At 44.4% G+C, this 15,396-nt stretch overlaps 1 protein-coding gene across 4 annotated transcripts in view; it reads left to right on the top strand.

Moving 5' to 3' along the window:
• The window catches only part of MGMT (O-6-methylguanine-DNA methyltransferase), a 147,943-nt gene extending 134,042 nt beyond the window's left edge, over nt 1-13,901 (top strand). For 3 of the 4 annotated variants that reach the window (XM_061478691.1, XM_061478692.1, XM_061478693.1), the window contains 2 exons: nt 6,729-6,868; nt 13,772-13,901. In XM_061478691.1, coding sequence (XP_061334675.1) covers nt 6,729-6,868; nt 13,772-13,900 — 269 coding nt within the window. In that variant the 3' untranslated portion in view covers nt 13,901. Of the gene's footprint in view, nt 1-6,728; nt 6,869-8,651; nt 8,763-13,771 lie in introns of those variants that run through there. The other variant, XM_061478694.1, reaches the window with a different exon arrangement.
• The last annotated feature ends 1,495 nt before the right edge of the window (nt 13,902-15,396 follow it).

Raw genomic sequence — 15,396 nt, 5'->3', positions numbered from 1 at the left:
CTGAACTTCCTAATTCAGTAATTCACAGTGACACAATTTGGTTGATCAAAACAGGAGAGTAAAGCTCAAGAGGGACCTTAAGCACCGGCACAGGGTGCCCAGAGAAGCTGTGGCTGCCCCATCCCTGGCAGTGTTCAAGGCCAGGTTGGACACAGGGGCTTGGAGCAAGCTGCTCTAGTGGAAGGGGTCCCTGCCCGTGGCAGGGATTGGAATTGGATGAGCTTTAAACTCCTTTTCAACCCAGACCGGTCTGTGATAACTGTGATTTTCCATCCAAGAGGACTTAGAAGAGGCAGAGACGTGCAGAGATACCTGCCATGGTGCAGGAGGGGGGTGGACCTTCCCCTTCCCCTTCACTGCTTACTGAACAGATCATCACAAGTTGGTAACAGTAGATGAACCATAGAATCAAAATAAAGACACTTCTGTTTATAGTCTGATTTTGCATCATTGGGCCCAACTGTGATTGATGTAGATGCAAGTGAAAAAGAAAATGCAAGGAGATAATGCCAAGAGGGAGGAGGAGGAAGCTCCCCAGGTCTCTGAGTACCAGTGAGGTAGGGAAATCCTTGTGCACAAAAATGGGATGGAGTCTCAGGAATCAGCATGGAACTGGTGTCAGAGGAAAATAAATTGTTTTTATGCTTACCTCCATCCCCTCTGCAATGTAAGACTTGGCTGCCACGTTTTGTTGGCTTGGAAGAGACTGATATTTTCCCTGTCTCTTCATCCAGAGCATTTGTTCTCCTCTCCTGTAGCAATTGCAGCTCGGTGTATTACCTACAGCTCAGAGGATAATCAGGTGGCTTCTTCATTTAACTGTACCACTGCTGCAAGCAGCTGCACAAATCACCTGGCAGGGGATGCTGTGCAATGACATGGTCTGTGCTGTAGCCCAAGAGGGACTTGTCAAGTGCTTTGCAATTTCCTCCATCTTACCGGTCCACAGCCTCTAAAACCCAGCCCCAGCCTGCTCGGGGTTGTTGTGGCATTCAAAGTCTGGGAGGAATATTTAGCTTAGATGAAGTTGCTAATGCTTAAGGAGTCGTCGGTTTGCATAAAACCCTTGCTTGGGTTTGAGTTTGGGAGTGGGAATAGGGCGAAGTTTGCAGTGTGCCATGGGCAGGGGATGTAAAGAGCTGGTGCTGAGCATCAGGCTCCTCATTTCCATCAGCTCTGAATTTATACTCTGCTCTTGCAAGGCTATTGCACACCAAAAAATGGGTCAGAATATCAGTTACCACTCAGGTAAAACACCCAGTGACTTGCAGGGAGTTTAACCTGCAGAAATACTGCTGGATGAGGTCCACGGAGAGTTACTTGCTTCTAAGGATAGAATTTGGCCCCACAACCCCTTCGGCAGTCTGAAGGGAGCTGCGGTTAATACTGTGTTAAACTACAGATCAGAAACAGCTCCATTAATTGGGGTTTAACATCGCTCAGCCACGTGCGCCAACCCGAACGCTGTATGTATTAGACGAAAGCATATTGGCACATTTGTCACTTAAGTGATACAGATATATAGTACATTTCTAAATTATAGTCGTGTTTCTGTGTTATTGTATTACACATTTCAAACACAGGCATGCATAGGCAATACATAAAAGCGTTACAAAAGCACTCCCCTAGCCCACATTTTCCTACGTGGTGACCTGTGGGAGAGCACGAGATAACACCAGAGCTGTGTTAAATGCTCTGCTGTACTCTGTTGGGTTTAATATGGACTGCCTAATATTTATGAACTGATGTTATTAATCTTGCTAAATATTTACTCATGGAACTGTATCTGTGGGGCAGTATTCAGGTAATAGTAGAAGAGGTGGGACATGGCTTGTGCCAAAGTCGAAATAGGCACTGCAGGGTCTGCTGCAAGGACTTGGGTTCACCAAAGGTGCTGCATTGGAGGGGCCAGTTAACTTGACTGTTGTCAGTGCTACGTGCTGAGCTTGGTTGGGGTTTTGAGTGTTTGAACACTTAATGATGTCTGATGCAATGGTTGCTTGTTCTGGAGTCAAAGGGCATCGTAGTTGACCTTTATTTATCTATAGATAAATCACAGAATCCCAGACTAGTTTGGGCTGGAAGGGACCTGAAAGCTCCTCCAGTTCCAATCCCTGCCACGGGCAGGGACACCTTCCACTAGAGTAGCTTGCTCCAAGCCCCTGTGTCCAGCCTGGCCTTGGACACCACCCGGGATGAGACAGCCACAACTTCATAAGGGAGCATATGAACCTAAGCGTTAAAGTATCCTTTAAAATCCTTTAATAGCAGCTAATAATTGCATTTTATACCGTAGAATACCGGGTACTCTATGGTAGAAGTAGAAGGAAAGCATTACTTGGTCTGCCTCCTAACAAGAGCAAACTGTAATTAAACAGTTAAGAGACTAGACAAGTATTTATCTCTTTCATGTACCACTTGGTAGCTCAGTCTAGGGGAGGGTAGCAGTGATTGTTACTATTCAGATTGTTGGTCTAGTGGAAAGTGTTCCTGTCCATGGCAGGAGGGCTGGAACTGGATGATCTTAAGGTTAAGGTGCTTTCCAACCCAAACCACTCTACTATTCTACGGTTGCTGTTTAGGTGATGTGCTTAATAGGCCTTTAATGGCCCACTCAATAGTGAAGGAGGTTCAAAAGTGGTGAAAATGTGCCCCCTTGCCTGTGTTAACTGTTTACACAGTTGATGTCAGTAAAAGTTCTTTGGATTGGATATGAATCTCTTCTTTCAAGAGCCAAATTAAGTTTTCAGGATTAGGTGGGAGCTCATGCTGCTGTGAGAACTGCGGTTCTGTACGCAAGCTGGGGTAGTTTTGAAGTGTTATGCTTGAGTATTTGTCTTTCCCAGTAGTGATAACAGTGAAAATAGGTAAGTGTAAAAGCAAAGTTGTCTATGTGGTACCCGGACAGGCTGCGAAAAAGCTGTGAAGGGATGAGTTTATAACTTACTGTTTTATATATATATATATATATATATATAAAAACCTGTTTCTTTGCATTTGCAAAAGCCTTGGGGAAAACTAAAAACTAACAAACAAATAAAAACACCAACCAGAAAAGCCCACAGGAAAGCTGACGTTCCCAGCAATCAGTGAGGGTTTGGTGGGAATGTTAGTTCCCCTTGAGGAGAAGGGAAAACATGGTCTGGCTTTAATCCCCCTTAACCAAAGAGATTAAACTATGTCAGATCATACTGTATATCCTTGGAACCTCTCTTGGCCCAAGAACTAGGGAAGGAGATACAGAGGGGACAGGAAGGGACTGATGCTGATGGCTCTGCTCTTCCTCCCACCCATCCTGTTCTGCTGCAGGCTGAGACCCTCAGTAACACAATAAATGGCCTGGCAGCACATTATTAGATAGCAGCATACAACTTCACTTGGTACTAATTGCCACCTTCAATTACACTGTTAAAAGTTATGATATGGCTGGTATTAAAGTAAAGAAAGACAAAGAGTCAATTTTCACTCTTTTTATCCCCACGGATGTAACATTCATATGGAGAATTAAAGTCCGGCTGGCTGTTGAGAGTGGCCTCTGAGGTGGTTAGGCATTAACAGGAGCTTCAAGGTACATCCCTCTTTTTAGGGGCTTATAATTTATCTATAAATATTAATTTCAGATAGTTCTGGCATCCAGTCTCGGTATTGCTTTCCAATGTGCCAAACAGTTGGCAGGGCTGATAGAACCACACAATTACGAGGGGTTTGCACCACTGAGGAATGCAATGGTGATGTCCACAAGAGGAAGACATCCAAGAAGTCATTCACCCATCTCCTGTTCTTAAACAGGGGTTGTTCAACCTGGGAAGGCTCTGGGGAGACCTGAGAGCATCTCCAGTGCCTAAAGGGGCTCCAGGAAACCTGGAGAGGGGCTTTGGGCAAGGGCCTGTAGGGACAGGCCAAGGGGAATGGCTTTAACCTGCCCGAGGGGAGACTGAGATGAGCTCTTAGGCAGAAGCTCTTCCCTGTGAGGGTGCTGAGGCGCTGGCACAGGGTTCCCAGAGAAGCTGTGGCTGCCCCATCCCTGGCAGTGTTCAAGGCCAGGTTGGACACAGGGGCTTGGAGCAAGCTGCTCTAGTGGAAGGGGTCCCTGCCTGTGGCAGGGGTTGGAGCTGGAGGAGCTTTAAGGTCCCTTCCAGCCCAAACCACTCTGAATCTGAAACCCTCCCAAATACCTCTGTGGTCCCTGGATGCCATGTACACAGCAGCTGGAGGTGGAATGAGTCCTCAGGGCTGTGGAGACATTAAAACCCAACTCAGTGCATTGCAGAGGAAGGAGAAAACCTCTGATATTCACATTCATATGGTGTGGTTTCGTTCAGTCATTGCTCTGCTGGCATCTGCCTTTCCAGGACGGCGCGGGCATCCTCAGCTCGCAGAGGTATGAAGTGTTTCCACGTAACGAGAGAATTTGTGTGTGTTAATTTTTATGTGCATATTTTACAGCACTTTATAATGATATTTAACAGCATAAAATGTTGGCACACACTGAAAATTGGTGAAAGTTCAGCCATCTAATTTGGGCAGGTTATGCTTACAGGCACTCACACTTGCAGACAGTTTAATAACAGTATTTGGCACTGTCTCTTCGAGCTGCTTAAACTAATTAATGCATTTGCTCCCTACAGGATGAAATTGAGTTTTCAGATACATTTATAAAATGATGTGCATGATTGCTAAATATTTCATTTTTTTGAACTATAACTTTGAGTGGTTTATGTGGGTGCAGAGACAGTTAGATATTCTCCCATGAAAAATGTACAGTGGCTCTGGAAAGAGGATAATCTCTGCCCTGGCTTGTCAGAAGAGGATAATCTCTGTCCCTCTTTTAGCCTGTTAAAAGGTGCTCAGTAATTTGGACATCACTTGGCAGAAGGATGATATTGCTGGGGGTGTCTGGAGGTGCCCCATTCTCATGCGGCCACTTGGTGCTCCATCATCTGCACCCACTTCTCTTATTCCAGTAGCTTTCAGGTTGTGGGTCCATCGCATCCCAATCCATAGCGTTTCTTGCCAAAATGAGGGCAAAAAGGGGGATTTTTTGGACTGAAGCCCCAGTGATGTGCAGTCTCTGTGCTCCATTGATGTAGCAGATGACATCAGGCAATAATTCCCCGAGACCCTTGTGCAGGGGAGGTTAACACTAATCTCGCCAGCTTGAAAAGAAGGTTAAAACAATAATAAGTAACAATTTGATTTGGAATAAACCTTTCTGAAGGAATCACAGTAAACAAAATCTGTTTGCCTAAGGAAACCCTCCCAGCAATCAGCTCCTAACACAACTGCTTGTGCTAATGAACCCAAAGCTGTTAATGTGGTTTCTTCAGTTAAATTGATTCATGAATTTTGAAGAGAACATTATCTAATGAATTTTCTTTGAATAGAAAGCAATTAAAAGGACAAATCAGTCTGATTAACCCCAAAGTCACCCTACTGCCACAAATGGTGTACAGTTTGAAATTATATCATAAAAAACTAGAGCAGATTTGCTATCTCTTTGCCCTCTACTAATCCATGTAAATTAATGAACAACAAAGTTAATTTCTTTGATGACCCTTTTCTCGTATCACCTGGATTATGCTGATGTTTAATTTGCTTAATGTTATAATAAAGACTAAACAGATTTTTTTCAATGGAGTGATTATCATTCCCTTCAGTTAAGAAGTGATTTTTATTATTTAACACACACCTAATGGTGTATGGGTTTCCTTTAAGACCAAAATCACATTTCACTATGTTCCTGGGTAACGTAATCGATGTCTTTTTTGACAACTAAAGGAAGAAAATGCTTTTAATCAGTTTATTTCTTTGCCAGAGCAGGAGGCTGGGGGAAGGGCCCTCTTTTCCTTTCCTTTTTGCCTTTTTACTTTTCTTTTTATTCACCAGCTCCCTCAGTAAGTTATTCACTAGTTAGATCTTCAAAGCTTTTACAAGTGCCTTGGAAGAGCAGTAAGTGTTCAACCCAACTGAAATCTGAACGCATCCATCAGGCTTTCCTTTTATAAAGGCTTGGGAAGGTAAAACCCCGAGTTGCAGAAGGAAGCTGGTCCTAATGCATTTGCTTATTCATTATCCCAACCATTGGAACACTTAGAAGCAATTTGCTGGCGAATTAAAATTGAAATCATGGAAGATACGTTATATTTTGTTTCGGAGCCCCGTATCATTAAGGATGTGCCGTATATTCAAGGTCATAGCTAGTCCTTACATCTTGTAATGTCTGCAGTGCTGAGCAGTAGCTTGGGGGTCTCGACTATAAAATGCAGTCAGGCAGGATAATACGGAGTCCACTGGCTCTAGGGCTTCTTGTGCCACGTGTCCCAGCTGAAGTTGGAAATTAGCTGGAGATGCGAGGGCTTTGTCAAATAGAGCCGGTTATATCTTCTCTTTTTAATTTGACTCTATGCTAATTTATACTCTGCCAATTTAATGGGAAAACCACATTGTCTGAGTTAACGGGATAATTGTACTCGAAGCAAATTAAAAATATAGGAAAATCAAAGCCTTAAATCCTTTTTTTATAGTGGTCGGTTACTTGAAGTGCTCTTTCTAATAATCATGTCTTTAAATGTAGTAATATAGGACACAATCACAGGACAGTGCGTCGGGGCTGTTTCCATTTAAATGGGAAAGCTGTTATTGAGCCTCTGCGTTGGGGTTTGGGAGTCTTTCACCTTGGGTTTCCTCAGCCGTGCATGCAAACAGCGCTCGCTTCGTCTTCCCTGCAGATTCCTTCACCAGCAAAGTGCTGTGGACCCTGTTGAGAGACGTGAAGTTTGGAGAGGCCGTTTCCTACAAGCACTTGGCAGACCTGGCAGGCAACAGCAGAGCAGCGAGGGCAGTGGGAGGAGCCATGAGGAGCAACCCTGTAAGTTCATGTCAACTCTGAGATGAAGTTGATGGAAGATGCTGGATTTGGAGAGCTGTAAGGGCTAAATGGCAATAGATTAAATTTATCTGCTCTGAAAACTGGTCTACCGTGCGTAATAAGGTCAGTAAGTGTTTTTAATCAGCAATAATGCACAACCTGATTTAATGGGATTTATTCCCTACCATTTATAGTGTTAGATTTGAAAGAGAAACACTTCTTTTAATTCACCAGCCTCTATGTATTTTTGTTCTCAGACCTTCTGATGTATTCTTAGGTGAGGGAAGTCTTTTATCCTATATCTGAAGTGGGGGCTACAAGGATGCTGGAGAGGGACTCTGCATCAGGGACTGTAGTGATAGGACAAGGGGAATGGGTTCAAACTGAGAGAGGGGAAGCTCAGGTTGGAGAGAAGGCAGAAGCTCTTCCCTGTGAGGGTGCTGAGGCGCTGGCACAGGGTGCCCAGAGAAGCTGTGGCTGCCCCATCCCTGGCAGTGTTCAAGGCCAGGTTGGACACAGGGGCTTGGAGCAAGCTGCTCTAGTGGAAGGGGTCCCTGCCCGTGGCAGGGGTTGGAGCTGGAGGAGCTTTAAGGTCCCTTCCAACATAAACTGTTCCATGATTTCATGAGTTCTCTGGATTTGACCCAATTGGAGGGAGTAGAGCTCCAGGTTAGGCCTGTGGATTTTGGAAAAATGGTCTCTTATCATACCTGGTCTCTGTTTGTCTTCTTAGTAGTTAGCTTTCCATTTTAGTTATCCTGGTTTAGCTTTCCACCTGTATCACACTGGTCAGTGGGAGTCAGGTTGATGAGAGTCAGCAGGTTGTATATCCTTGCATGTCTGGTTCATGTCCTGCTAGAACAGCCGCATCCTGAATTTGGGGGGTTTCTGGGCTAGAATGGGTGCACAAGGAGGAAGGAGGCAGTTTGATTCCCCAAACCCTCAACCTTTGGCCTTTGGACTGCAGGAGCCACATCCACATGGCTCAAGTTTTTGTGATTATAGAGGAGCAGGGATAGCCCAAGACATCCCACAAGGGACTGATGCTGCAGCACCTCGTTCCTGGGCACAGGAACGGAAAAGCTGGTGAAGAGAACACTGCTGTGTCTGTCTTTACCCATCCCCTTGCTACTTTGGCTCTAAGAAATAAAAATCTGTGATTTCTGTTACTATCACTGTGGCCCTTTTGGCCATTCTTCAACATATTTTCCCTCGTTACCACTTGCCCTGAGCAACATGTGCCTTTCCATACCCAAATTCCTCTCCTGTTCTCCAGCATTATACCTGCTGTAATCTTTGACCTCCTGTGTTGTTTTTGCATTCAGTCCTCTCAGTATTTCTTTAATAAGGTACATATGAAACTGCAACACGTAGTTGCAAAGTGGGTTAGAAAATCTGCTTTCAGGTGGCTTTACCTGTAGAAATAACAAAGGTGAAGGGGTTTTGCAGTGCCACTTATTATCTTTATATTTCACCTCATTCATAAAATCAACCTGCAAAGGTAACCTGCATGTAATGGCTTATAACCATGTAGAGATTTATATGGGAAGCATGAAAAACACAGTGAGGTGCTCATACTGAAGTGCCAAAGGACTGTGTGTGTGTTTGCATGTGGAATATGCATGAAATTACAGATTAACTACAGATGTGTAGAGATAAAACCATGTTTTGGAATGGACAGGGTTCTCATTACAACCCTGATTTCTATGGTTTTTTTATCATCAGCTTTCTATTATGAACTATTGGGGTGGTATTCTATTAACATAGCGCTTTCTCCCTAAAGCTATACATTATTATCTATAAAATGCTTTAAAATCTTCTGATGGGGACAGAAAACACTGCGGTCTTCGAATGGGGTGGGAAATAACAATAATAAGATAGGACCCCATTTAAAAAAGCCAGCGGTAGCTTTGCTGTATATTTTCAGAACTATTTTCATCCTCCCTCACAGGGGAAAAAGCAGGAATTTTCACACCACAACCTGCTGTTACTGCTACTTTGGATGCTGCTGCTCCACTGCAGCCTGAGGGCAGAGCTGGGTACATTTCTAGGCAATAGCAATTACATATCCTTTTGCACAACACTATATTGTTATTCTTTGAGAACTGTTTCCTGTAGGTTTGCATTGTATTGCCTTATCTTAATGTACACCAGATGATATTGGAAAGCATTCCATCATATTAAAATAGTTTGTATTGTCAAGTACAATACGGTGTATTGACAAAACGGAGCTTTATGCTGCTTATATGAGCTGTTCCATAGGAAAATCTGATAGAGGCTTAAAATATCAGGTTGTACTTCTTTATTGAGCTCAGAAGCTTAAACCCATTAGACACGATGCGAGTTTCTGTGGTCATGTGCTACCAGCTCGGAATGGTAGGGTACCTGGGAAGCTGGTATGTGTATAAACACCCTTGCAGTCTGTTTATCAGATGAGATATTGAGCTCTGAATCTAACTAAGCAGTTCATTAAACCGAACACGTCATCCGGGCTGCAGCATCATTAACGTGTCGGCGCAGAATGCAAAGAACTGCGGTGTTAACAACTGCTGCACCTGCAGCACGAGCTTTGGGAAGGAAACACCACATTGGAGGTGCAATTGCTTTGAAATTGGTGCAGAAATGGGATGTACTGTTAAGCAGCAGATTAGTGATTCTTGTTTGTGGGAGGGACGCTGGCGATAGCGAATACGTATTGGAAGCATGGAGTTCAAGTTGATCCTTCAATTAATGATCACTGTGGAAGATGCGTAGAAGAGCAAAACAAGTATGGTAGCACCTTGAGATGCTTCTTATGATTAAAGGTATAAATTATAAACAGGGTGAAATCACAAACATGATTTAATGAGGATAGTAATAACAGTAAAACTGAGCATTTGAAATAAACCAGAGCCTGGCATTGCCTTGTCCCTCAACCATCTTGATAGCGTTGCTAAGCTCACTCTCTTCCATAAAATGCCAGAACATTCCCCCCCTCTTCTACAAATCAGACATTGGTCTTTAATCCCAGTAGCGTGCATTCCACAGGTTTCCCTTTGTAGCTGGGTTGCTTCCCATAATTCATACAATGACCTTCAACTTTATGAGAAGGTGGAATAGGTGCCAGCAGCAGCTGAGAGACACCTCTGCCTCGATTTATGCTGAGGACATGGTGAGGCTGGCTCTTCTTTTGTAAGGGGAACTTCAGATAGTTTGTTGTGGCTCACAGTGACTGCAAGGTCTGTGGTCCTCAAAGGGAACCCATAAAGTTCAAGTAAAAATCTCATTAGACTGGTAGAGGAGGATCAAAAAGAAATCACGGAGACTCATGGGAAATGGTAAGTGTTGGGCTGAGTGGTCCAAGGCCATCCTGAGTCACTGTTCTGTGCCTTAAATAAGATGTCTTCAGTGGTCTGTTAAGAGCAGTTGTAGCTACATATGTTGATATTCTCTCCAATTGTGTTACTAAGCTACAGCCTGGCCAAGTCTACAGCTCGATGCTAATACTGGTCTATCCTAAATCAAGGATATTATTCAGCCAGAATGCTTTAAACAGGCCTTATAGTGTCCTCCCAGTACGTAGTGGGGCCAGCAAGAAAGCTGGAGAGGGACTTTGGGCAAGGGCCTGTAGGGACAGGCCAAGGGGAATGGCTTTAACCTGCCAGAGGGGAGACTGAGATGAGCTCTTAGGCAGAAGCTCTTCCCTGGGAGGGTGCTGAGGCGCTGGCACAGGGTGCCCAGAGAAGCTGTGGCTGCCCCATCCCTGGCAGTGCTCAAGGCCAGGTTGGACACAGGAGCTTGGAGCAAGCTGCTCTAGTGGAAGGGGTCCCTGCCCGTGGCAGGCGTTGGAGCTGGAGGAGCTTTAAGGTCCCTTCCAACACAAACCAGGCTGATTGTGAAGTATGGATTTGGAATGTTGAGGATACATAAAGCTACCCGTGCATTAATGGTGACTGGCAGTAACCCAGGCCCATGCTAGGTCACCCTGTGGTCAGGGAAGAAGGGGAAGAAAAGCAATAGGACACGAGCAGACTGACCGATGACTTTTTGCTCACTGCGATTCTTGCTGTGTTACCCCGTGGCATTTCAGCTGCCTCCATCAGGGCTGATTCGCTTTCGACAGGTTGGCTGTTTCAGGAGGTGTCCAGCCTATCACCAGTGTAATGGAACGGTCAGGATTCCATTGCCTCCAGTAGGAATCCTGCAGCGATGGGAGCTCCTCCGCTCCATCCTCAGCCGGAATTCGCTAACCGCAGCTCGGAGCCGATCGATTCCTCACCCAGGGAGTTTTTTTCCCCACCTTTTTTCTAAACAAAGGCATTATCGAGGAGTTAGTTTATTCACAGATTGCCACGAGTGGTAATGACCGCCCCAGCCTTGTTCTGCCAGTCACCCAGATGGCTGTTGATAAAGATTTAGCATCATGTTCTGAGTGTCAGGGCTGTCAGTAGTGCTGAACCATTTGACCAGAAGAAAAAACGCACAGGGAGCTATTGATTACAGCTTCTCAGTGTCACTTGTTCACCAGGATTTAGGTATTGATGAGGCTGCGAGTGAAAACAAGCTCTTTCCCTTGTGGGCCTCTACCCAGAAGAACAAAAGCAAAAGTTAGAGAAAATATTCAGCTGGTGCCCAAATCAGAGGGACTCCGTTATTGATCCGAGGGCCCCTTTGTGTTATTTTTGTTGGAGACAAATCTATGGGTTTGGAAGTTTTATAGCGTTTGAGGTAGGGGCTGTGGAAGTGATGGATTCGTGTATTAGATGAATTAGATTTCACAGCATGAAGATTTCAGCAGAGCTATAATATTATGAGCTGCTTGGTTATTGATAAAAATTACATTAAATGTAGCTGAGGCATTAAAGCTCCAGACTGGGGTAGGACTCCCTCTAAAATGTCCTTAGGGCCCTAATAAATTTTAGCAGGTTTAATTATTTTAGTAGGCTGAACATTGTCACCACAATTAAGCCAAACTGAAGCAATATTCAGTATCTTTAAATTACGGCCCTGATGCAGCCGTTGTACCACGTTTTCTGTTCCACCCGATGCTGTGGAAGGTGATGTAGTGGCACTTGTGCGTGTTAGGGCAAATTCAGTGTGGAATTCTTTGAGAATGGGAAAAGCTGCATTTATTTCACATCTTCTTCTTCATAAGAGCATAGAATGGTTTGGGTTGAAGGGACCTTAAAGCTCATCCAGCTCCAACCCCCTGCCATGGACACCTTCCACTAGAGCAAGGTCCCCCAAGCCTCATCCAGCCTGGCCTTGAACGCTGCCAGGGATGGGGCAGCCACAGCTTCTTCGTGCTTAGTGCAGGTGGCTTAACCACTGCATTAGTGAGCAGGTCCTGCACTGACCCAGGCATCATCCAAGACCCCACAGCTTCCACCACCTAAAACATAAAGATTTATAGCTTACCATCAAAATACACTGATTTTTAAGGACTTGGAAATTAACCATTTAGGTGTTTTTACAGTGTATTACTATGGCTTGGTATGGCTTTGTCACTCAAGGAAATCTGGCTGCAGTAACTTGTGCATATGGACTCTAAAGACAGAGAAATCCCTAACCAGAAAAACCCTTCCAAACAGCAACTTCTTTAAAGTCACAGAACAAGAACATGATGGCCTCGTGTAAAGGTTTTGTTGGTGCTCACTGGCATTGTCATGGGTGCATAATTCATTTATGGCATTACCAGCTGCAAATACAGCAGCTATTTATAAGCATTTCTTTATTAAACCTTGATTAACAGTAAGCACCTCTGTGTGTTCCCATTTGCTGGGGTAGCCTGTGGGCTGAGACTGAGATTGAAAATTTCAGCTATTGAAATTACTTAACAAAACCAAAAGAACACCAGAAAACCCCAAATCTATATAGATCTGGCCAATAGCTGTTCGGGGTTTGTGTGTCCCAGACTCAGATATGAGCAGAGCTTGAACTGTACTGAAATAACTATTAAGTGAGATTAAAATAAGTCAGTGTAAAGTATGTAATTTGTGTGTGTACATGAAACTAAATCACACTTCTTGACTTAAAATACCCCAATTGCTGAAAACTGCACTTTTCAATGAGTTGCTTTCACAGCTCTATCATTGCAATGGAGTTACTGTGCAGTTACCAAAACACATACAGGGTGATTAGAGATGATGTATTGCATTTTTTATGGCAGGTACTTCAACTATGATAATCACCTGTACTAAAAAAAATAAAAAATGCATTTATGTACTTCCCTGTGATCAGTCTCTCACATAACTTCTTGCATTGGTTTCTCCAAATCCGTGACATTTGGCTATAAACGATACAAAGGAAAAGGCAGGAGGAAATAAGTTCTTAAATTGGTTAGGCCTCCTGAATTAAATCTCTCCTGTTGTAGGTTTTAACAGTCCACAACCCATTTTGCATTGACTTGATGTTAAATAATAAATAGCACCTTGTTCTTACGGTGACTTTTTCTGCAGCACCCTTAGAGGTGCCTTTGCGAGAGGAGGAGCTGGAGATTGGGAAGTTCAGTTCTGAAAGTGGGTTCTTTTCTTCCTGAAATACATCATCTTCCATCCTGGGGTGATGGTTAAGAGTTGTCCTGTACCCCCTTGCTATCCTCATGTGCGATTTGGGTCTATGAGGCTTCATCACCCACCCTGGGCAATGAGGTTTGGTTCCTGGTGCGGGGCAGGTACATCTACTTCTTGCAAAGAAGTTCTTATAGATGGGATTTAATGTATCGTAGTTTGGGTTGGAAGGGACCTTAGAGCTCCTCCAGCCCCAACCCCTGCCACGGGCAGGGACCCCTTCCACTGGAGCAGCTTGCTCCAAGCCCGTGTGTCCAACCTGGCCTTGAGCACTGCCAGGGATGGGGCAGCCACAGCTTCTTTTCTCCCCATCACCTCACCCTTCGCCCCCTTTCTCTCTTTGTCTCTTCTGCAGATCCCAATTATAATCCCGTGCCACCGGGTGATTTGCAGCAGCGGGCAGAGCGGCAACTACGGAGGAGGCAACCTCATGAAAGAGTGGCTTTCGTCACACGAGAAGCTCCAGCAGAAGGCAGCATATTGATGCAGCTAACCAGCCAGGACACGCAGCGTGGATACTTGGCTTGTAACAAGCGCTCAGAGCACCCAGCAGAATTTAGAGGAATGGTAAATATTTGAGTGACACAGAAATATAATGCAACAGCCAAAGTGAAATGTGTGGTGGCACCACTATATTAAAAAAGCAGGATGTGTCCTGAGGGATGCAGCTCGTCTGCCCTTTCTTGGTTTTACATTTTACAGCAGAATGACTAAGAGCGGTCCAGGCCGGTTGTGCATGGATTTTGTTCCCATCTCAAGCCTGGTTTGTTCTATTTTTAATGTCCATTAGAGCATGGGAAAGGGAATGGGAGGGACCTGGCAAACGGGAGGTGCAAGCCCCACAAGGAAGCGTCTGGCATGCTAAGGGGGAAACCCACAAGCCCCCTGCCTGGGTCTGCCCTCCCCTCTTTAGAGCCTGGAATGGGGTTTCACCTAAACAGGCATTAACGGAGCACACTGGGATGGACTGGATTGCTTGTTCCCAGCTTTTCTTTTTGGATTGTGAGAGATGGGAATAGAGTTTTTCACTGATGCAAAAAGCAGGGGGGAAGAGAAGCTGCTGGCAAACTGCATGAAAAGTGTGTTTGAAATCGGCAGTTTGAGTAGCCCAACTTGGGCAAAAATAGTGAGAAGCTCATCCCAGGTTCTTTTTCATCAGCATCACGTTTCCTTTTACCGTCTGATTTCCTCCCTTTAGCTTTTTGCATTTCTCTTTTGTGTAAAGCAAAAGGATCCCAGTACTTGGGAGATGTTAAAGCTCACTTTTGAGGTGGTTTAAGCAGGGTTCTCTGCAAGTACCAGCCACCAGAAGCTGAAATTTTCAGTATGGGAATCGTAAATCCTAACATGGAAATAGTGATTTTTTTATGTGTTTGATCATATTTTCATAGATGTCTCTTTAGAAAAGGGCATTGCTAACCAAAAAATTACTGTGTTACGATACGTTAGTTAATGTGGTATTATTGATACCCCCGAATTGCTTCAATAAAAGAACTGCTTTGCATGTGCAAGTGTCTTTGTGTGTGTTTATAAATAAAACACAGTGTGTGATATATGGAGAAAATAAACTATACCCAACTGCACAATATAAAGCTGTATTTTTATCAAGGGTTTCTGGTGGCAATATAAACCACGAAAGCAAAGCTCAAGTGGTTTGTACGTGTCACCAGAACCCCGAGATAAAAATATAGCCTTATAATACGTACAGTTTGGGTGTATTTTATTATTCTTTTATATATATATAATACATGCTACCCACAAAAGAACAGGGCAGCAGCTGTAAACTTCCCCCTCTCTCACGTTCGCATCCCTTGCTGTTCCTCTTAAAGGTCTCCGTGCATTCCGGGATGCACCGTGGTGCAGGGATGTGACTGGAGCAGGGGCTGGTGATGGGATGGGTGATGCCCGAGGCAGAATCCAGCGGTTATAGGGAAATCTTCTGGATTTGAGGGGGTTTGGGGTGGGGGGGGAAGAGGTCGG

This window comes from Pezoporus flaviventris, unplaced genomic scaffold (assembly GCF_033815535.1).
Source record: "Pezoporus flaviventris isolate CSIRO_AGI_PZ_B2104156 unplaced genomic scaffold, CSIRO_AGI_Pfla_v1 ptg000129l, whole genome shotgun sequence".
In the NCBI taxonomy this organism is placed as follows: Eukaryota; Metazoa; Chordata; class Aves; order Psittaciformes; family Psittacidae; genus Pezoporus; species Pezoporus flaviventris.
Note: the sequence above shows the minus strand (reverse complement) of the source record. Positions and strands in the feature narration are given on the sequence as shown.